The sequence below is a fragment of the Dipodomys spectabilis genome, unplaced genomic scaffold, assembly GCF_019054845.1.
Source record: "Dipodomys spectabilis isolate Male_0828 unplaced genomic scaffold, ASM1905484v1 ptg000264l, whole genome shotgun sequence".
NCBI lineage: Eukaryota > Metazoa > Chordata > Mammalia > Rodentia > Heteromyidae > Dipodomys > Dipodomys spectabilis.
The window spans coordinates 3100481-3125001 of record NW_024870941.1 but is presented as its reverse complement, the minus strand read 5'-3'; the positions used below and the strand labels follow the sequence as shown (position 1 = coordinate 3125001).

The following is a 24521-nucleotide window of genomic DNA, read 5'->3' as shown; positions in this document are numbered from 1 at the left end:
ATATCTAAAATCTCAACCATAGGTTGACAAAGGCAGAGAACCAGTTTCTTTTAAAAACTATTCCTACAACAATCATTTAAAAACTATAGAATTTTGAGGCACTTGAGCTTTTCAATCCTCACAACATCCCTGTGAGGTAGGGACAGAACACACTTCGTGATTGACATTTTACAGCAGACAGAGGTGGTAGTGCTGAAAGACATTTACTTTAAAGAACCAGAAAGTAACTGTCTTTCTTAATAAGCAGTCCATTACATGGAACCAAAAGATGCATTTTACTTTATTAGAAACAATCCAGTCTAAAATGAAACCCTCCAGTCTCCCCAAAAAGAATCATTGTAGATTACCAGTAATCTTGTTAAGTCGAGCTCTCTTTGCCTGAAATGAGTTGCCTTGATTATTTTTCCTCTTGTTTGATAATACACTCTCTGGCTGTGGAAAGACCATCTTTGGAACGCTCTCTACATGAAGTCCTACTTTTAACAGAACACATATATGAGAGTTTATCTAGAATCCAAAATTAAAACACAGTTAAAAACAGCAAAGTGGTAAAAAAAAAATCTTTTGATTATTTTATAACAGATGCTTGTTTACAACTTTAAAAAACAAATCCCTCCACATTGATATACCAGAAAAAAAAATCCTACTAAAGTCATTCTGCAAGGAAGAAGAGCAGAAGAAAATTACTTCTTCCATTATAGCACACTGAAATATATATATATGAAAATATAGGAAAAGTTAAAAAAACTAATAAAACACCTGAAAAAAAATCCTACTAATCAAGAAGTCTCAAATCAATGCTTTCAATTTATTTCTACTCAAGAATATTGAAAGTACATAATGCCCAGTACTGAACTAAATAAAACTTAATCTTCAGAGATACAAAGTATTTTTAAGTCATCCATCCTATTATGATAGGAGGAAAAAGCCTAACAATTTTAAGTTCAAAATTAGATAGAACCTTAGGATTCAACTTAATCACTACTTCAGTTCACCAGTTTCATTAGGAAGGAAAACAAAAAAATGTATTCTATACCAAATGTTTCACTAGATGTAGGCAGATCTTCCTTCTTCTCAACTTCAGGTGTGGCTATACAAGTTGAAGTTTCATCCTTCTTTGAAGGTACTTTAAGCCACTTTCTCTCATCTTTCTCTTTATCTTTATTGCTGTTAGCACTGGTTCGAGGTTTAGTCCCTGTTTTATTCTTGGCTGCGGCTGCAGCAGCTGCTTTTACTAAAGCTATCCAATCCTCCAAAGGAAAAAAAACACAAAATGTAAAGTATTAAAAAAAACACACAAACAATCTAAATGTAGTTACACTCATGAATAGAAATATGTCACATCTTTAAAGTTGTTTCCTATGTTTACATGGCAGATCATCAAAGATTATTAAATTTAATAACCTAATAGGTTAGATGGGTTGTAAAAAATCTATAAAATAGGGAAATATTGAATAACATTTTCTTGATGCATTCGCAAGTAACTAAGAAAACATAGAGAAAATCTAGCATACTACATCTCATTCTACCTTAAAAGCTGCATTATGTTTCTTTTAATAATAAAATGGGCCACAAAAGAGGAAGAAAACTCTTATTATAACCTTAAAAAGATTGAAAGAAATGTATTCCTACTGATTATATTATTTTTCCTTATTAAAAAAGTATGTAGAAGCCACGTGCCAGTGGCTCACACCTGTAATCCTAGCTATTCAGAAGGCTGAGATCTGAGGATCATGGTTCAAAGCCAGGCTGGTCAGTAAAGTCTGTGAGACTGTTATCTCTAGTAAACTACTCAGTAAAAGCCAGAAGTGGTGCTGTGGCTCAAGTGGTAGAGCGCTAGCCTTGTGTACATCGGGGACAGCACCCAGGCCCTGAGTTCAAGCCCTAGGACTGGCAAAAAAAAAAATTCTGTAAATAAGTTTTGAAAAAGTATTAATTTTTTGCATTGATTTCTATTAAATTTTTTAAACAACTAGTTATAAGATTTTACAGAGTTAATATTGCACTGGGGCTACTAAGCTCCATCAAATAGACTAACTTAGTTATTCAAGATGTATAATATATTACTCAGCCAATCAACTGAAAACAATTTTTCATCAAATGAATTCCATGGGTCACATTCATAGATATAAGCATTATTTATTAACAGAATTAAGCAATAAGGATTGCAAGCTGACAATAATTCAGTCTCAAAGACACACAGCGAACATACATAGACTATTAAAAACAAATCAGCTAGGTGACTGTGGCTCATGCCTGTAACTCTAGCTACTCAAGACACTAAGATCTGAGGATGGCGGTTTGATGTTAGATCAGCAGAAAACCCCCAGACTCTTTATCTTAATTACCAAGAAAAGGTCAGAACAGAGTGGTATTACATTAACTTTGAGGAAAAAAAGAGTCAGGACTCAAGCCCTGAGTTCAAGCCCTAGTACAGGCACAAAACCAACAAGAACAGCCACAACAACAACCCAAAACAAATAAGCTAGGTGATGGTAGCTCATGTATGTAATCCTAGCTACTCAGGAGGCTGAGGTCTGATAGTCATAGTCAGCACCAGCAGTAAAATCCATCAGACTCATCTCCAATTAACCACCAAAAGCTGACAGCGGAGCTGTGAATCAAGTGGTAGAATGCCAGCCTTGAACAAAAACCCTAAAGGATAGAACTGACCCTAAAGGATAGAACCTTCAGTTCAAACCCCAATACCAACACACACACACACACACACACACACACACACACACACACACACACACACACACACACACACACACACACACACACACACACACACACACACACACACACACACGTGCCTTCTCTCTGTCCATGATTGAAATGAACTAAAAATATATGAGGGCAACTAATACACTTATTCATTGACTTTCTATTGAGTATTCCACTATATAAAACAGGTACTATGCTAAATATTCAACAGACAACTAGAGAGGGGAGGGGCTGGTCCTGCCCATAAGAAAAATTAGCCAGGAGGGCTGGGAAGGTGGCTCAGTGGTAGAGCACTTCCCTTGCATTCCTGAGTCCCTGGGTTCAATTCCTCAGCATCACATAGCAAAAAGAAAAAAGCCAAAAGTGGCGCTGTGGCTCAAGTGGTAGAGCGCTAACCTTGAGCTGAAGAGCAAAGGGACAGCGCCCAGGCCCAGAGTTCAGGCCCCACGACTGGACCCAAAAAAAGAAAAAAGAAAAAAAGAAAAATTAGCCAGGAAAATAAAATTATCCATAAGAGAGTGTGATCATAATATACTAAAGGAATAAACAAAACACTATGGAACAATGAAAAGATTAATTTTTGACTGAAGAAAAAGACTAGTGGGAGGCTTTAGAGGCAATGGTAGAAAAGTTTTCCCCTGAACATAAGCAGGTTTTGCTAGCTAAGAAAGTAGTATTTGCTAGCTAATGGTTAGCTAGCAAGAAAGGAGAAAGCATGATTTCAAAAACATTAAACAAAGGTATGGTACTCAGTCTGTTCAGGAATGTAGATGAGTAATGGAAGATTCTCAAAGTGAAGGATAAAGCACCCAAAAGCCTATGGATAAGCTGAGCCTTGAGAATAACATTCAAGTAGTAAGGTAAAAGCAAGTACAACTAAAGAAGAAGAAAAATGAGGAAGAGAAACCAACTAAGAAAAAAAGAATAACTACAACTATGCAAGCAAAGTATTGATGGTATAAGGCATGTATTTAAAGAATTATAAAAGTGGAACATCTGTTCAGTGCCAGTAGTTCATGCCTGTCATTTTAGCTACTAAGGAGACTGAGATCTGATGATCATGCTTTGAAGCCAATCCAGGCAGAAAGTACATGAGACTATCTCCAATGAACTACCGAAAAGCTACAAGTGGACCTGTGGCTCAAGTGGTAGCATACTAGCCTTGAGAAAAAAAGCTCGAGGACAGTGACCAAGCCCTGAGTTAAAGCCCCAGTACAAAGAGTACCAGCACAAAGTACCAGCACAAAGAAAAGAAAAAAGTAGCAGAACATCATGGGACAAAAGTAATTTCCATTCCATGCTGTTTTCTACCTCCAAGAGATACAACTGGAAGAAAGAAAAAAAAAGGAATCATTCCAACATTCATAACAAAAAAATTAAAAATGCTTTTTGAGTATACAATTTGTTAATCATGCAGTATATGAATGACAGCAGTGTAATTATACAGATTTTTATTATTCTCTTGAATTTTTTTACATAGAAAAGAATCACTGTCAAAAATAACTGTGAATCTTTCTATGAATTAAAAAAACTACTAATTACACATTGCACATACTCCATAGATAGCACAATAAATACACTAAAAAAAAGAGCACTGTGTTTGACATCAGAAGATATGAGTTCAAGAAGTTACTTTGTACATACTGGCTAAGTAAAATTACAAACTGGTCTTTCAATTCTTAACTGTAAAATAAAAATAGCCTTAACTTTGAAAGAACTGCTACAAAAAAATCCAGTAAGACAATATATACATAAAATGTCTTGTAAACAGCAGGGGACACTATTCTGTGTCGATGTAAATTTTACATTAGCACACATTCACAGGGGAAAAAGGAATAGAAGGTATAAGATTTAAGTGTAAAGTAAATGATTCCATCTCTCACCCTATAATTATTTCTGTTGTCTTTTATTAGGATGGAAGTTCAAAAATAACATTAAGAAAGTATCTCCTTAGAGAAACCAATCTTCACCCTGTAAAATGTCAGCTTCATGGGAATTATATCATCATTCAAAATTATGTAAGAGAGGAGTGGATGAGAGAGGAGATCCTAACTTTTGAGTCAACATGTCTACGTTAATATCTTCCTCGTTGAGAAAAATGTCTACAAATATAATGCAAGAACAATAGCTTACAATTTATTCAAAGTATTATAAAAAGTTCTTTAAGGTAAGCATATTGTGCACACTTGTAACACCAGATATGTAGGAAGCTGAAGCAGCAGGATTGAGAGTGGAGGCAAATCTAGGCAAAGATTTTGTTTTGCTTCGTTTTGTTTTTGCTAGCATGTAGGATTGAACTCAGAGCCTTCTGCTAACTAGGCAAGCACTCTACAATTTGTCTTGCCCTTAGTCCTTCAAGTTAATCTTTAAATACAAGCAGAAGTTCACCAGTAGCAATCGATTAGTTCACTTAGTAATAACATTAAGGCTTTTTATGCAGGCTAAGAATATTAATTAATCTGGAGGTTCACACAAAAATGTGTGTGTGTGTGTGCGTGTGCGTGCACAGTGGTACTGAGGCTTGAACTCTAAGACTTGTCTTTTTGCTCTTCTTTTTTGCTCATGGCTGGCATTCTACCATTTGAGCCACTTCTAGATTTTTCTGGCTAATTGAAAATAAAGAGACTCATCTGATCTGGCTTCAACCAGATTCGGAGATCTTAGCCTTCTGAGTAAAGAGTAGAAGCATGAGCCATCATTCCTTAGCTTAATATTGTTATTGTTTTATTTAACACAAATCATATACGAGGTCTAGGGAAGAGAATTCCATATGGCATTTATTTGTTTACCCTAGTATGATTTGGTGTATGATTCTTAGCTAATTTATTGATATGTGATTCTTGGCTAATTTTACTTCCTGTCTTTTTAAAATATTTCTCAAACTAGTCAAAGTCCAGAAAAATAATATTCAATATATCACTGTCTTAACTTTATCCAATTTGGCATATATCCTAGGTGAAAATAAGAAAAAAAATTGATTTTAACAACTTGTTGATTTTTAAAAATTAATTAACAGTTCTTATAAGTTTATTATTTAGTTATGAAGAAAAATGAATAACTGAAATATACTGCTTCCCAAATATTCTTTCCAAAGTTTTACATCTTGGCATTGACTTTAATGTTAACATATGTCATGGTATAACTAAAGTACTTACAATAAACATTTAAAATATCAAATCAGTTTCTCTAGCCTGTAATTTTAGCCATTTTTGATATGAGTAATCAGAACACAAAAATCATAGTTTCAAAGCAAACTTAAAATACTTAATAAGACTTTTATTTAAACAGATATGCAACTATGTTCCCAACATTTTAACCAATCTTTCTATGCAGTAACCAAGAAAGCAAAACATTTAGCACTTAAAATATATTTATATATGCAGGAAGACACAAAGTAATTTCCTGAGCAAAAGCATTTTTCTTTTAAATCACATCTAAATATTAATTAACATGTAGTTGCTTGGCTGATTTCATAATTAAACATTTAAAAACCAGGTAATTGAAAACAATCTCACCTCTCAGAAGAGTTGTTTAGAAAAGAATTATTTAAAATGAGATACTACCTATTTAATAGAAGACTATAATATAATCACACCTAACTGAAACTGACCAGTGATTCTAACACAGTTTTGCTACACACTAGTGAACAGGTATGTAACAGTTTTCCACATCACACAATTTCATAGATGACTTTCAAGTTCTTAAAATTAATTGTAGGTCCAGGTGCTGAAAATCCCAAATAACAGCAGAACATAAAAGAAAATACTGTAAGTTTCTAATGGCACCTTTCTTTTCTGTATGTCAGGAAACACAATCACAAGTGGAATCATAATTTCAACTTCATCCCAGACTCTCCTTCAAAATGCTTACCATTCATTCTTGCTTTATGCAGTGCCAAGTATGTAATACACTGCTTCTGTCATGTGACTCAGAGAGCCCTACTTGAAACAGCCTACAGAGTGTCAGGTAAGCGCCTTTTAAAGAGGATGAATGTGATTTGTAGAAAGAAAGCAGAAGATAAGAAACTCAATATAAAATTTCATATTAAAAATGAACTCTCTAAATAATACTCTATACCAGAGAAAATAAAACAAAAATTTTGTGGAAAAGCAAAAGGCACTTACCTCACTTCCCATAGACTGGTTACACGATCCAGCTGGGTCGATAGGACAACACCAGCTTAGTGGATGCTGGGATTTCACCTGGAACAGAAACTAGTGACCTATAACTTTAGCAGGTCTAAAACCAAAGAAGCAAAAATCAAGTGTATAATTTATTTTACATTCTAAGCTTTTCTTGCTGCTATTTGGGGCTATCAGCACATAACCCTACAATTAGTTCACTTTAAAAATATATGCATAGATGTTGATCAGTTACCATTCCCTTTGAGTAGCCAGGAATACTGAACATTCTTACCTGTCCCTTAGCATCCTCAGGCATGGCTTTAATGTGCATTCTTTTTAAACAACGGATTACTCCATCATAAAACTGCACTGTGAATGTTCCTGGAAAAGGAGCAGTCAGAATCATCAGAAAATATCTTGTAACTTTTTATAGCAACACCTGGAAACTAACAAGTAGTGACATGATATGAATAAATGCTCTATGACTACATGGCTGCATGAAGACTCTACTACATTTATGTGTACATTTTCTCTCTTTCCAAAAACAACTCAACTAATACTGCCCTTTAAAAAGGTAAGGTAAGTTAATTGCATGTAACATGTTTACTAAGTATTTTAAATCTTTTCATAGTAGTTTACTGTTTAATATATATGTCAAAATATTTACAAAAAGTTATTTTTATATAAATGACCATTGGCTCCTTTGAAAATATCTTTTATAATAACAGGTAGAGCTGATAAATGGAATATGTAGGAAAAGACTTTTCTTTTGGGAATAGAATTAAATTTACAGATACAGGTAGATGACAGTCAGATAACAGATAATGAACAAATAAGGTTGATTCCTAGTTTTAAAGTAGAAAGCCATTTACTAATTAAGAGATTAACAACTTCCATGCAAAACAAAAGGAATTTAAGAAAAGCTAAAAACTGCATTTGATGGCATTCAACTAGGCAACAACACAACATAATGGCACTGCCAGATTTGTGTAGCCAGCCATGATTTTCTTACTAATTCATCCTAGTTTCAAGCTTCACTTTCTGTTATAGATCCTATGCTAGCAATATAAAATTATTAGACACAGGTATGTAGACTTTAGCCTTAGGAAATTCAAATGTTTTTCTACAATATTCAAAATATAAACAGAGTACTAATTCAGGAAGTACCTACTTCCTGGTTTTATCTTTACAAAAGTCTAAACAAAAAATGTGATCATTGTTACTTAGTTGTAAATGACAAAAAAAAATTATTGCATATATGTGCCTAGATTTTTTCACTATAATTTGAATTAAAATATATTTCATAAATTTCATAGCTTTCAAAGGATACTGCTAAATATCACAAAGATCTTCACCTAAAAAGTAACAAATGAGCGCGAATATTAATGATTTAAGGACAAATGGATAACTTTTGAGAATGTCAAGTTGTACATATACTTTGCACTATCATCTTTCCTGTAACTGTCAATCCTGCTCCTTCCTCCAGACAGCACTCCAGAGGAAACCAGAATGCTAACAATGTCACTGTGCTTGTCCAGGCCTTCATTCCCCTACCTTTGCTCATGCTGTCTCCTCCACTGTGATGACTCCGCATTCTTCCCTGGGACTTGTCTAACTCCACTCACTCCTCAAGGATCACCAGCTGATGAAGACTCAGTCAGCTCCTTATACACTGCTCAGATCCTTTACTTCATTTCTGCAAGCTATCTGACAATTTCTAACTGTTCATTTTTACTTAGACAACAAATTGAAGGTTTCCTGTGTCTTTTTTGTTTTTAGAAGAGGCAGACTCATTTAAAAATCACAGAATTAATACTTCTAGTAGAGATGCTCACAAAATAAACACTAGCTGCCAATATTTCACTAAGGGCTCAAAGGAGCTAATCCTAAAATCACAGTAATCATAGTATTAGTATCATCAATTCTCCAACAACTTAAACTTCATTTTCTATAGATGTCTGTGGTTAAACAGACAGGATAAAAGAATAAGAGTGTTTTTCGTTTCTGAGTGTGATATGTGTGAGAGTACATATAACTGTACACACACATATCCCTAGGGAACTTGAAGCTTGGAAAGTCCCAAAGCTCTTTATACTTAAAGGATCTATTCTCAACTGAAGAACACTGTTTGATTCTGCTTTGTTTTGAGTGGATCCTTCTATCTTCCAGAAAAAAAAATAATCATTTATCTCCCTTTTAGAGACTGTTTTTCACTGCCTACTATGCACCACACTCTGAACTAGACACTTAGGGGTTCTGAACATTGCATGTAAGTGCCAGAACACAACTCTATAGAAGTATACGTTTTCCACTGGAAAAGGAGAAATAACCTGCATGTGTATGTAGTGAGTAATAAAGCTATAGACATATATAGCTTTTAATTAATCACAATAATAATGGAGTTAAAATTTCTGCAGTTATATCATCATTATGAGGAAAACCACTGTGATTTATTTTTTCACATTTAGTGTGTGTGCGCATGCCAGTCCTGGAGCTTGAACTCAGGTCCTACGTAGGTGCTGTACCAGTGTTTTGTTGCTCAAGGATAGCCCTCTACCACTTGAGCCACAGCTCTACTTCTGGGATTTTGCTGGTTAACCAAAGAGATAAGATTCTAATACCCTTCTCTGCCTTGGCTGAATTCCAACTGTGATCCTTGGATGTCAGCATCAGTAGCTCACTGACGGCCCACTTAATGTTTGCCTTAAAACCCTTGCTTCCCACTGACCTCTTTGTCTATAGCCTATCCCCTATAAAGCAAATCTTCATTCCTAACAATTCATAGTTCCTTGAAATAGCAAGGCTCTCTCATTTCTTTTCTAGGCAGCTTTCTTCTGCAGAAATTTTCTCTTCTTTTGTTAAGTTATATCTCTTTTAGGCTAGGTTTAAAGAAAGTATATCTTGTTAGACCAAGTGTCACTCTTTTTTTAAAAAGTTTTTTCTTGTTATTACAGGAGTTACAGATAAGTCAAGTGCATTTTTTAAAAATGTATTTTTATAAAATGCATTTATTTTTAGACAATGTCATCCGTTCCCTTGCACTCCCAAGTGCCATTCTTGTCAGGAAGCTGTCACTCAATTTGCTTCTTTAGAAAAATAGTAAGTAGTCAAGATTAAGAAATTATAATAGAAAACATATAACTAACTTGAAATAGACATTTAAATATTTCAAAATGAGAAGTTTTAAACATAAAATATTTAAGTATATTTTCAAAAAATAAGCAAATTTTTATTCCTTTCCAAATTCCTTTTTCTACATAGTTATAGATTTTATTTTTTTTTTTAATCAAGCTGTTTATGAGTGCAATGTAGCTTGATTAATTCATCCATTTAACACTCTCACTCATCCCTCCCCCTATCCATTCCTCTCCTCATTCTTCTTAATTTTGTAGGGTATACACTGGATTCTTCTCTGTATGTTCCCTCTTGTCCTCATCATTTATCTGTTTTCCTTTGACCCTACTCCATCCCTTATGAGAACTTGCTTCCTGGTGTTTTATTTTGTTGAATTTTGATTTCCAAAAACTTACACTATTTGAGTTCTCCCTTGAACCTACTGTATTTCAGTCAATACATTTGTATTCACTTGCATACCACCTAATGTATTTACTTGCTGAGTTTGTAAGCTAATCTACCTTCTACATCAAGGAAAAAATGGATCCTTTTCTCCCCTGGCCTGACCTAGTTCACTTAACATTTTCCCAAGTCTTTCTATTTCTTTACAAATGGTACAATATTGTGCTTTCTAATGGAAGAGTAAAATTCTACTCTGTATATACACTACATTTTCTTGATCTACTCGTCCACTGAGGGACATCTAGGCTCAATCCACATCTCAGCTATGGTGAATAGTGCTGCAATTAACATGATTGTGCTGGTGGCCTCAGAAGTGGAATTGCTGGATCAAAGGATAGTTTTATGTTTAATTTTTGAGGAACTTCCACAACAGAGTACTAGAGGGCCACATCCTTGCCAGCATTATACTGTTAGTTTCCATGCAACAGCCATTCTAACTGGGGTGAAGTGGAATCTCAATCTTGTTTTGATTTGCATTTCCTTTATGGCCAAAGATATTGAGTGTTTCTTCATGTGTTTATTGGCCATTTTTACTTCTTGTGAGAACTCTCTTTAGCTCATTAGCCCATTTATTAATTGGGTTGTTGGTTTCTGAGGGTTTAATTTATTAAGTCCTCTGTATATTCTGGATATTAGGCCATTTCCGATATGTAGTTGGCAAAAGTCTCCCATTCTGTAGGTGGTCTTTTTAACTTGATGGTATGTATATCTTTTGCCACACTGAAACTTTTTAGTTTGATGCAGTCCCATTTATAAAGTCTTTCTTTGATTTGCTGTCCTTGTGGATCTTTACTCAGAAAGTTTCTACCTGGGCCCAGGAGCCCTTGTGTTTCCCCTACTCTTTCCTGTAATAGTTTTGTGCTTTTAGGTCTTACATTGATGTTTTTAATCTATTTGGTATTGATACTGGTGCAAGGACATATATAATGATATTGTTTCAGTTTTCTGCCTGTGGAAATCCAGTTTTGCCAGCACCATTTTTTGAAGTGGCTGTCTTTCTTCCAGCCTATGTTTTGGGTTCCTTATTGAATATTAAATGGCTGTAGGTCAGTGGATTTATTTCTGAGTCTTCTCTTCTCTTCCCTTGATCTTCAGGCCTATTTTTGTGCTAGTACCAAGCTGTTTTTATTATGTCTGTCATACAGTTTGAAGTTTGCTATTGTTATTCTTCCAGCACTATTCTGCCTACTAAGAATTGCTTTTGTTATTTGGGGTCTTTTGTTATTCCATATGAATTTTTGGACTCCTTTCTCTATCTCATTGGAGAATAATGTTGGGATTTTGAGGTTTATTGCATTGAATTTGTAGATTGCTTTGGGGTCTTGGAATTTCCTTAAGTCTTCTTCAATTTCCTTCTTTAAATTTTTAAAGTTTTCATTATAGACATGCTACATATCTTTGGTTAATTCCTAAGTCATTTTGTGTTTTGTTGTTTGTCTTTTGTATATTTTTTTCTTTTTTGTGTCTTGTATTTTTGAGATTATTGAAAATGGAGTTGTTTTCCAATGTCAGTCTCAATCTCCTCATTGTTGGCATACAGAAAAGCTTCTGACTCTTTTGTGGATTGATTTTATACCCTGTTATTTTACCAGCGTTTTGAATCACCTCTAGTAGCTTGGAGGAGGCTATAGAGTCAGTTAGGTACAAGATCTTCTTTAAAAAACAGGAATAGTTTTACTTCTTCGTGACATTCCAAATTATTTACTTGATAAATTCTTTCTTTCTTTATTTTTTTTTTTTTGTGTGTGTGTGCTGGTCCTAGAGCTTGAACTCAGGGTATTGCCCCTGAAATTTTGTGCTAAAAGTTAGCACTCATCATTTGAGCCACAGCTCAAATTCTGGCTTTTTGCTGGCTAACTGTAGATAAAAAGTCTTATAGACTTTCCTACCTGAGCTACCTTCAAACCATGATCCTCAGATCTCAGCTTCCCCAGTACCTAGGACTACAGACATAAGCCACCAGCACCTGACTAAATTCTACTTCATAAGCTCATTTATCTGTTCACAAGGTTTCCTAGCCTTATACCATCCTAACACATTTGACTTTTGCATTATTTTCAACATTTCTGAACACTTAAATAATTCAATTATTTGTAGATAGTACTTAAGGGAAGAGAAAAGAAGTACAATAAAGACAATCAGTCAACTGGTTAAGTTTCATGTTCTTTTCTTAAAAAAATACTGTATATATTTAACTCACAAGTAAAACTGAATAGAATTTCCCCCTTATCTTTAATTTTTAACCTTTCCTCATACTTCATTGAGATGAGCATCTCAATATAACTTAGTCATGAACTGGAAATACCAAAGTAGATATAAAATTCATATAAGCCCGGAAATTTTAAGATAAAAACTTAACCAATTACCTCTACTAACTTAACTAGTTTATTCAAGCAGCAATTCACATGCCATCTTATTCTATGAAATATAAGAATGTTTCCAACATCTATTATTAACAGAAAGTTTATTCAGTAAAAAAGCTGTATGCAATGATCCCATAACTAATTATAATTTAAAATATAATGAAATTTTTCTCTTGATCCCATTTTACATTTCAGATCATTTCAAATACATACCTTTTTTGTTAATTGCTTCAATCTTGGCAGGATAATAGCGACAGTCTGTCCAACGAGCCAGGACTTCTTCTCCAGCTTTAAAATCCTATTTTAAACAACTTTTAAGATCAATTCCATGTATAATACATATGCATTTCCTTAACATAAACAAGCTTTGTAAAATTTAACACAATCCTTTTAAAACGTATCATTACAATTTAACAAAAGTTGCAAATGAAAAAAATCTTGCTACTTACAAAGAAATCTTCCTCATCTTTTAGTCCTTCTTTTCTTAGTGCAGGTCTCTCAAGGGGTCGCAACCTATTGCTATCCCAGTAAATCCATTCATCATAGCGATGACTCCAACGCTCAAAATGGACTAACATCTTGCCCTCCTCATAGTCAATTTTTTCAATTCGTGATGGATACCTCAAAAATAAAAAAGCCTCATATCAAGAGGAAATACTTGTATTTGTTTATCTAAAGTATGAAATAGATTTAACTATTGCTTATCATTAAAACTATCAACAAAAATACTATGTCCATATTTTTGAACTATTAAACCCATAAAGTTTGCCTTATTATTGTCTTTTGTTAATGAATTGTATCAAGATCTGAGGAAAAAACCTATTTGATATACTTCAAGTGGGGGCAAAAATTACTGTTTGAAGTACTCCTGACGTGAATCAAGGGCTTTAAACATATTTCTATTTTAATGTCCCAAGATTTTCAATTCTGGAAATTGATAAGCAAAGTATGATTTGTATGGCAGAGAAAACAGAAACCACCTGAAATATGTCTGAAAAAACTGAAGAGTGCACAAACAATAAAATGTATACTGAGTAGATTATTAGTCTTCAAATGTGATGTTTACAAGGAATTTATGATGTGAAAATATGCAAGCAGCACAATATATAGATTACATAGAATAATATATAAATTATGTTTAAAATAAAACACAAGAATATGCCAACATGTACATCTATCTCTATGTGGCCTAAGTATACCTTTTTCTCTGTTCTAATGTTTTATAATGAACATAAATGATACTAAGAAAAAGCTCAGTAAAGCCTTCAATCTTAAAGTATAAAACAGGTCACTGCTTTGCCTTCATGTGTGATGATTCTTCTATGATTACTTCCAAACTAGAAAATTAGTTCACGAGAGTTTTTAGAAAGAAAATCGCCTCATCATCTATATCCTAATATACTATAATATACTAAAATCTAATTTTAGTATACAAATAATACTATAGGCAACATGTTTTTTAAATTTTATTATAAGAATGACATCAGAGGGGTTAGTTATATAAGTAGGGCAATGAGTGCATTTCTTGTTGAACATTGTTACCCCCCTCCCTTGTTCTCTCCTACCTTCCTTCCCCTCTGCGGGTCCCCTCCCCTACTAAGTTGTAAAGTTCATTGCCAACATACTGTACTGTGAATATCACTGTTGTAATTCACCCTTTGTCCTTTGTCTCACCATTTTATTATTCCCCTTCCCTTGTATAAACATATATACAAGACACAAGGTACCAAAATACAAAACAGTGACAACATGGAATAAACCAAAGGAAAAAAAGAAATAATGTCACACTGTACATTAAAAAAAAACAAAAACACAGAAAAAAAACAAACAAAAAAAAAACCTTGTTTCCATATCTTGGAGTTCATTTTGATTAGCATCAATTTATATGATCCTATGTACATAACTATTGAGCTATTGTGATCCTCTGATAGGGCTATACTAGACATATACTAATTATTACAAATGAGGGAAACCATGGAGACTGTCTTTTTGTCGCTGGCTACTTCACTTAATATGACTTTTTTCAAAGTCCTTTCATTTCCTTATGGGGCAATGTCATTCTTTCTGATGGAGGCATTGACTTCCATTGTGTATATATACCACATTTTCTTGATCTGTTCACCTACTGAGGGGCATCTGGGTTGGTTCCATATCTTAGCTATGGTAAATGCTGCAATGAACATAGTTGTGCTTGTAGCTTTAGTGTGGCCTTGTTTGTGGTCATTTGGGAAAAGACCCAGACATGGAATTGCCGAATCATAGAGGAGCTCTATGTGGAAAGCTCTGCTTTCCAGAGTAGTTGAACTAGTTGACATTCCTACCAATAGTGTAGTAGTGTTCCCTTTCCGCCACATCTCCACCAGCATGTGTTACTATTTGTTTTCTAGATAATGGCCATTCTAACTGGGGTGAGGTACAATCTCAATGTAGTTTTGATTTGCATTTCTTTTATGGCCAGAGTTGTTGAACATTTCTTCATGTGCCTATCAGCTATTCTTATTTTCTTTCCAGAGAAGTCTCTTTTTAATTTTTTAGTCCACTTATTAATGGAGTGGTTGTTTGAGGATTTGTTTTGGGGGGTTTTATTTTTTGAGCTCTTGCCTTGTCTGTTATATGGCTAGTGAACATCTTCTCCCAATCTGTGGACTTTCTACTTCTCTTGCTAGTATGTCCTTTGCCATGAAGAAGCTCTGCAGTTTAGTGCAGTGCCATTTATCCAGCCTTTCTTTGATTTGTTGTGTTTCTGAATCTTTATTTAGGAAGGTTTGACCTGTGCCAAGGAGCCCTAGTGTATTCCCTATCCTTTCCTACAATATTTTCAGGGTATCTGCTCTTACCTCAAAGTCTTTGATTCTAGTGCAGGGTGATATATAAGGATCTAACTTCAATTTTCTACACATGTATAGCCAATTCTGACAGCACCATTTGTTGAAGAGACTTTCTTCCATCTGATAATCTTGGTTCCCTTATCAAAGATTAGGTGGTCATAGGTCTGTGAAATCACTTCTGGGTCTTCAATCCTTTTCCATTGCTCCTCAGGCCTGTTCATGTACTAGTACCAAGCTGTTTTAATAACTACAGCTTTATAATAGAGTTTGGTATTTGGCATTGATATTCCTCCAGAACTGTTTTTCCCACTAAGGACTGTTTTTGCTATTCAGGGTCTTTTAGTATTCATTATGAATTTTTGGATTGCTTCTTCTATTTCATTAAAGAATGTTGTTGGGATATTGATGAGTTTTGCATTGAATATAGCTTTGGGCAGTATTGCCATTTAGGTGACAAGTTTTAAAACAAATTTGATTAAATAAATAACACCAAGAACCCAATAGCAAAACTTTTCTATATTTGGATAAATTTGCAATTTTTGCTTTCCCTATGGAATCTCAGCTTTAAATACATAAAACATTGAAATTTTTGTTTTATGGAACAACTGTGTCATAAAAGGTCTTTTATTCATCTCAATAACCTGAATTTGTCTCTAATATAACTTTTTAGCTCTCTTGACATTTCATCTTATTTTTATCTCATGATACTGAACATACCATGCTTGGTCAAGCCATGTGTGCTTTTCTACATTATATTGTTTATTCTCAGCTCTAGACTGCCCTTCCCTTCATCTACTCATGGTTCAGGACTTAACATGTAGCCACTTGTATGGAAACATCCTTAAATTCCCTTCCATTCTTACAACAGGTACCAAAACTGACTACTGTGGACAGTTTTTATTCTTGGAGATGGAGACATTGCAACATGTAACACAAGAAAAAAAAAGGTAACAGGATCAAATATGCTAGGAAAACACTGAATTTAAGAAAATTAAACTGTTATCCAGGTGCCAGTGGCTCATGCCTGTAATCCTAGCTACTCAGGAGGCTGAGATCAGAGGATTGTGGTTCAAAACCAGGCTGGGCAGGAAAGTTCCTGAGATGCTTATCTCCAATAAACTACCAGAAAACCAGAAATGGTGCTGTGGCTCAAGTGGTAGAGCATTCGCCTAGAGCTGAAATGCTCAGGGACAGTGCCCAGGCCCAGAGTTGAAGCCCTATGACCAAAAAAAAACATCCATAGATGAAAATACATTCCAGAAAACATAGGGAATTATGTCACTCATCTTTTCAGGAAATGTTCATTAAACATTTGTGGAGAAAGAACACAGGTAAGGAGCATGATGCAAAAATACTACTGCAGCTGGTAAGCTCTGGGTGTAAACTGAGCCATGCTCATCTTCCTAGTCCCCAGCACAGAGACAAGACACACAATGGCCACTCAGAGTGCTTAGAAGGGATAAGATGTAACATTAAAGGAAGATAATCTGCATGTTTTCCCCAAGACCTTAACTTAGGTCTGAACCTTTTTAGGAAAATTGATGCAAGGCTACATTCCAGTATAGAAAAGCATAAACAAGGAAATCTATGGTATTCACACACTCTTGAGGTAGACATGCCTGTACAAGTCATAAAGAATCAAAAAACATCTTTTTCAAGGTTGCTCTCATTTTGCTTTTGCTGCTCTAATTTCTTAAACATGAAAATTGTCAACAGCACTAAGAGAAGCCTAGGATAAGACTGTCGACTGTCTGTCCTTTATTGCAGCATTCATTAGCTACTATGAAGAGATTTTGTGTCACTTATAAAAATTGATATATTCTTCTTATAACATAAGCACTTCTATTTTCTTATGCTGTTCACTGTCTAAATTGTCAGAAAAACTAAGTTTTTTCAAATTCAAAATTTATGCTAATATATAGTAAAACTTTTCTCAAGTAATAAGCTGGTTCAAGTAATAAAATTAAATACATTATCTTTCCCTTTTTCTCTTTATTTTATTTGAAAAACTTGGATTTGAACCTCAACATTAGAACCATTATAACACTTCAGCCATACTACTAGCCCTTAATACTTCAGTTACTTTTCATAAAGTCTCATAGGTTTTTAACTGGGGTTTACATCAAACTTCAATCCTACCTTCATTGTTGCTGGGTTTATAGCTGTGAATCATCACAATTGCATTGTTTCACTAGGGTCTCATGATATTTACATGTAGGCTGGTCTCAAATCACAATCCTACTCCCTCCTCTCAAGTAGCTGGGATTATAGGCATGAGCCACTAGGCCCAATTCACAGCTCTATTTTAGTTAAGAATGGCAATGTAAATGAATTTAAGTAATGTTAACCTCAATTGAATCTTTGAGTAACTTATGTTTTTTCTGATATCTCAAATTTTGTTGGCTGAAGTCTTGAAACAACAGTCAGGTTAAAAATTACATTGTAGGAAACCTCTTTCAAGATAAATAACAGAATAAATAACTAGGGAGAATGATAAATTTATGATTAAGGCCAAGAATTAAGTAAGTAATTGAGATCATCAAGATTATAACCTATTTAGCTTTCCACAAAGTTTCCTACTCAAATTTTGATTTTCTAGGACTTTATATATTCCAGGAAGGATTTGAACTCTCCATCTTCATGCCTGAGTTTCTGAATACTGGTGTTTACAGGCATGCCCATTTGAATTTTGAATTTTAAACATGTAAGAAATGATATGATTATCAAGAATTTCTGAATTTCTATTCATTCATTCAACAATACTTGAACACTTAGTAAGACAGACACTTGCTATGAGCTGCTGACAAAAAAAAAATCATAACTCCAATCATTAATAGACTTAAGAGTCAGTTAAGGAGAAGGAAAGAATATTTATTGTCATATGTATATCAGTCATTGTATTGTTTACTTACTACAGGTTGACTGCTCTTTATATAAACAGTCTCAATTGATTTTTTTGGCTACTCTCCACATTATAGATAACATAGTCTCCATCTAAAGATGAAGACCAGTCAAAAAATATTAATGGTACAGACACTATTCAAAGCAAAGACTAACTTGCACAAAAACGTAGGCCCCATGCCAATAGGACAAAAAAAGATAAGGCCTGTTATCTGAAGGATGACATTATATATAATGAAACTGGCCACATAGTATGCTTCAATAGTTCAGACTTTCAGGAAGTTTACTGAAAGTTCTTGGGAGACTTTACCCATGATAAGACTTGGGGCACTAGAAGAGTGTAGATTTAAATGGTACACAAGGGTAATGTATACACAGAACGTAATTAATTTGTTGATGAACATTTCCTTAAAACAGTCATAGGACTTTAGGTTAGAGAGTAGCCAATGTGGATTCAGAGACAAGAAGAATGTGGTATCTGTTCTCAAGAACTCATAATAAAAGATGGACTTGTTAACTTGGTTCCAACTTTTAGGATTTAAAAATGAAACACTACTAGATGAACCTTTGTTCTATAGACACCAAAGGGTCTAAATTTGCACTTAATTTAGTGATCAATGTATACCTTAGGGGGGAAAATCATAACATCAAGATCTTTGCAACACATGAAAAATGAAGAAAATTAGAATTTAACATATAGTTCTACACAGTGAAATCATTTCCCTGTTATAGCCGATGTTCCACAGTAATAATGCTTTGATACATACACACAGTGAGAGAAAAATATTGTTGAATAAATGGATTAAAAAATGCTTCCCTTTCTCGGAATACAGTATTATCATTTTGATTCACTATTTATGTTTTACTCAAATTGACATAAGATTTTCTTACTGAATTTGGAAGATATGGTGTTCATGTTTTTGTTTTTGTCATTTTGTTGAAGGCTAAATCCTAGGAAACTGTTAAAGAATAGTGATTATGCTCAGTCCAAGACATTTATGACTGAATTGGGAAAATATTTAAATGAGCGAACAGAGTTTCAGAGTGTAAAGTCTCAGGTAAGATGCCAAAACCATGATTTGGGACAAGTATAAAAGAAAACAACCAAAGCTGTCACCTCAAAAGTGTTCAATAGAAAAAGATGGAGAGAAGGCAACTTCACAAACTGATTCTTCAACATTAAAAGTCTACATAGAGCTCTCATACCTATTATCACCTGTCACTTCAAATTACTATAGAATCTCCATTATCTGCCTTTCCTCTCTAAAATTCAGACACTGTTCCAAGAAAGGCTGATGAGTGACACTGATATCAATATAAGTAAGGGATGGCCTGCAATGCTCTGGGGAATCTACTTTGAAGCCTGAATAACAAAGTTTATTTTCAGAAAATTCAAGAAATACAATTCATCCTAAAATAAGTTCAAAGACATAAGGAATAGTAAGAATGTTACTATGTCTGACACAACATCTAATGTTTTTTTAATCACTTTGCATTCAATCTAAAGACAATAAAACAAGTCATCACTATTTGAATTTAAGGAACTCATTCTGACTTGTCGTCTAGCCTGGTATACCAGATTTTTACCTATATTCAAAAAGAAAGACAACTATAGGAAGATAAGGGAAATTCCCAGATAAACTTACGATTCAGTGCTCACTGCACTTAAACTAGAACTGATTACTACTTAATAATAAGTTTATAACTCCTTGAACAGAGCAGAATGTCCTAACTAAATGTCCTAGCCACAATATAATGTTAATAAAAAGGCAAAAGTTTCCTTAAATTCTCCTCAATTTATATATTAAATATTTAAGTTGATAAGACAGCAAAATTTGTCATTTCTGTCAATTTAGAAATCAACAGTTCCTTATTCATTTCATTCATTTCAGCAAAGAAAAGTAAATCACATAACAAGGTGAATCACACTAATAAGGTAATAACTAATTAAGATATAATATTTTTATACTAGCATTCAAGAAGAGTATTTTTAAAAGAAATATTCTCTTGGTGAAGATGCTTTTAAGTTTTGAAGGATGGTCATACAGGACACAGAGTTGAAATGTTTGTGATAAAACATAATGTGCATGTTAGCAGAATCCTACAGAATGAGCATTAACTTAAATATTTTTATGGATAAGGGCTTCATTCATAACATAATATTCATCAAAATGATTAAAATTAGAAGAGCTAGAAGCAGATAAGAACTGCCTTACATGATTGTCAAGAGAAAGATTATTTGCCAAATAAAAATCAAGGTAGATGGTAAGGGGAAAACAATGGAGGGGGTAACAATGCTCAATAGGAAGTATACTCATTACCTTGCTCATGTAACTGTAACCCTCTGTATAGTATCTTTACAATAAAAAAATAAAAAAAAAGGTAAAATGTAATCCAAAGCAAACACAGTGTAACTCCTTAATATTTTTACCCTCTCAGGGAAATACTTAAGATTTACAATATGCTTTGTATTCATCCTCACCCACTGATAATCATATTGTAAATGTAACACTATTATTGTTTTAGAATTCAGTGCTTTTAGAAACTGGTAATTTTTCACTTTAAAAAACTGAAAACAACTTTTGATTGATTTGTATGTGATATTCCACCTGAAGTAAAAATACAAAATAATCTACAATTTTAAAAACATTCAGATAATAAATAGCTTATAAATGCTAATTCTCTCAGCACATTACTTCTCAAGTCTTTACAGACCTGAACATCTCATGGCACCTGTTTAATATAAACTGTCAGTTCCACCTGCTTGTAACTTTTCTTTCCACCACATTTTCTACCACAAGAATCCAGTGGACTTTCATCAATTCTCTCTACCTCTACACTCTTCTTTTCACCAGCACTGGGCTCAGCATTTATATACTATGATTTTTTGCAGACCTAGTTATTCCAGAAAAATTAAGATTCTGTTACACTGAAGTTGCCTACCTCTACTTAATATTTAGCATTCAAAAAATCTTTTTTAGTCATATTTGTTTACATATCTTTGATTCTGCCTTCTTAAAATGACTATCATTCATATTATTTAATAGTTGAAATGTTTATTAAGTATCTACCAAGTAACCACACACAATACTAAATTCTTAATGATCAGGGTCTTCGTTAATCCTCAAACCCTATCTGAAACACTATTACTGATCACTTTTTTTTTTTTTTTTTTAGTTGGTCCTGGGGCCTGAACTCTGAGCCTGGGCGCTGTCCCTCAGCTCTTCAGCTCAAGGCTAGCGCTCTACCACTTGAGCCATAATACCACTTCCAGCTTTTTCTGCTGGCTTTTTCTGCCGGGCTGAAGAATCGAACCCAGGGCCTCATGCATGCAAGGCAAGCACTCTACCACTGAGCTACCTTCACAGCCTTACTGATAACTTTTTAAAAAACAGGGGCTTGCTATGTAGTCATGGCTATCGTGCAAGTCACTATGAAGCCTAGGATAGCTTCAAATGAAAGATTCTCCTGTCTCAACCTATCAAGCACTGGAATTATAAACCATCACACTTGAGGCTTGAACTCAAGGCTTGGATACCACTCCTTAGGCTTTTAACTCAAGGCTAGTGTTCTATCTATAGAGCCCCAGCTCCACTTCCAGCTTTTTGGTGGTTAATTAGAGATAGGACTCTCATGGGACTTTCCTGCCCCAGCTGATTTCAAACTGCAGTACTTGGATCTTAGCCTCCTAAGAACCTAGGATTATAGGTTTAAGCCACCAGCACACAGCTCTTTCCTAATTTTTGAGTGACAAAAGCTCTGAGAGGTTCCATAACTTGTTCAAGTGTGTGTGTGTGTGTGTGTGTGTGTGTGTGTGTGTGTGTGTGTGTGCGCGCGCGCGCGCGAGCTCACGTGTGGTATTGGTACTACAGCCTGAAAAGACTTCACACTTTCCCTTGGCTTTTTTGCTCATAGTTTATATTCTACTATTTGAGCCCTGGCTCCAATTTGGCATTTTAGGCTTTCCTGCCTTTGCTGGCTTTGAACTTCCATCTTTAGATCTCAGCCTCCTGAGTAAGATTACAAGCATGTGTCACTGGCACCTGGTTAAGCTATATGTTTAATTATTATGGACTCTGCATTGTGTACTTGATGATCTTCAATTGGTCAGTAATTATGATGTTTCAAATCTTAACAGGTTCTAACACAAAGATACTACAACAGGTTAAAATAATGCAAAACTGAAATATTTCTATGACTTTTTTCTTTGGAAATAGTATTTACATTTATTTTAAGAATTGTATTACTGATATTGGAGACACAAAATTAAAAAAGTAGCATCTACTTCCTCAGCTAAAAGAATATCATTTAAGACCAAAACTGAAAACCTAGAAAAGTGGCAGATGCTAGTTCTGTCCATTCAGCAAACTAGAACTGCAATCAATATATTCTTCTTAGTAGTTAACTACAACAGATAAATGGATTTTAATCAGCTCCCATCAAAAAATAAACCATCGGGCTGGCTGGGAAGGTGGCTCAGTGGTAGAGCGCTTGCCTTGCATGCATGAGGCCCTGGGTTCGATTCCTCAGCACTACACAAGCAAAAAGAAAAGCCACAAGTGGTGCTGTGGCTCAAATGATAGAGTGCTAGCCTTGAGGTGAAGAGCTGAGGGACAGTGCCCAGGCCCAGAGTTTAGGCCTCACGACCGGACCAAAAAAAAAAAAAAAAATACAGGTTTTCAAAGTGGAGATGGAGAAGGAGTTGTGCTGATTACTTGAGCAAAAAAAAAACCAAAAAACAAAAAAACCATCACTTAACATGATGTGACCAGCCTGAAAAGTTAGCACACACAAGAATAGCATTCAGAAGGAATGATGTTAGGGATATAGAAATATGTATGTGAATTGTATGTGATGAGTACAATCTGGCCCAATGTCAGATAAACTAATAAAAATGTCTTCTCTCTTGGTCTAACCTATTGCCTTTATATGACACAGACATAGAATAAGTTCAGACTGACTTTGTAGGATAGATATACCTGAAATTTACCTGCCTTACCCAAGTTCTCTGATCCCAAAGAACAAGATAACAGACTTGCTGGATATATAGGACCCTTCTTAACACCAGACATACAGCACTAGAGTAAGTCAGGAATTATGATGGCATATGAACACCAAGCCCACTTAGTCAACTGAGGCTCAAAGCTTTACAGAATCTGTACATGGGGCAATGGGTTATAGTACAGACATTGAACCAAGTGCCTCAACTTTCTGTTCTTTTTGTTACAAATATTATCTATGTTTTTTCATTTTTCTCAACTCAATTTTCTCTTCTTCTAAGTGACTGGCAAGCTGAACAGAATATATCTGACTTTTTCATGTCTTTCTTACTTCAGCATCGGGTTTGTTATTAACCTGCCTGAAGCTAAGATTTTTTAAAAATGCTATGAAGAAAGAGCTGAAAACAGAGTTCTAAAAAATTTGAGTTTACCATTCAAAAGAACCTAAGCTAACACTCCTGCACACCCACTGGCAGGACCTGGAGGCAGAAAAACATCTCTCTGCACTTACAATTCTTATTTTAAGGCTTCTGGTTAAAATTTATTTTTTTTTCCAATATACCATCTCTTTCCTTTACAAGAAAATTAGATGGGCATAAAAATAAAACAACCCCCCAAAAAGCCTTTATGGTCAGAAAACTTGTTAAAAAATGACATAATGAAAGGAAGAACATGAAATCAAGAAAAACTAACAGAACCAACCATATACGTTTTGTATGTCTATGCTGCCTTATTTCTATTTGTGCCTTTCAGAATAGGGGTAGAGGTGGTTCCTATCTTTGACACCATTAAAAAGAGTAAACAGGGATTTACTTTATGGAAAATTTTAATATTATGGAATTAAAACATTTGTACACTGGTATAAACCTGCCCAGTAGTTAAACTGATGGTATACTTAAACAGTAAGATTAAAAAATTGTAATTATCTAAGTGTAATCAACTTCAGAACAAAGACTAATTCAAATTTGAATTCCCTGGAGAAGGGTCCCTCACCTGCAG

General features: G+C 34.5%; 1 protein-coding gene across 5 annotated transcripts in view; it reads right to left on the bottom strand.

The window, feature by feature from the left end:
• Positions 1-24521, bottom strand: part of Phf20l1 (PHD finger protein 20 like 1) — a 99792-nt gene that overhangs the window by 54677 nt on the left and 20594 nt on the right. For 3 of the 5 annotated variants that reach the window (XM_042699998.1, XM_042699997.1, XM_042699995.1), the window contains 6 exons: positions 13243-13414; positions 13007-13091; positions 7147-7235; positions 6855-6932; positions 1037-1250; positions 348-473 (listed from right to left, as the gene is read on the bottom strand). In XM_042699998.1, the coding sequence (XP_042555932.1) occupies positions 348-473; positions 1037-1250; positions 6855-6932; positions 7147-7235; positions 13007-13091; positions 13243-13414 (764 nt within the window). The remainder of the gene's footprint in view (positions 1-347; positions 474-1036; positions 1251-6854; positions 6933-7146; positions 7236-13006; positions 13092-13242; positions 13415-24521) is intronic. The other 2 variants (XM_042699999.1, XM_042700000.1) reach the window with 1 other exon arrangement.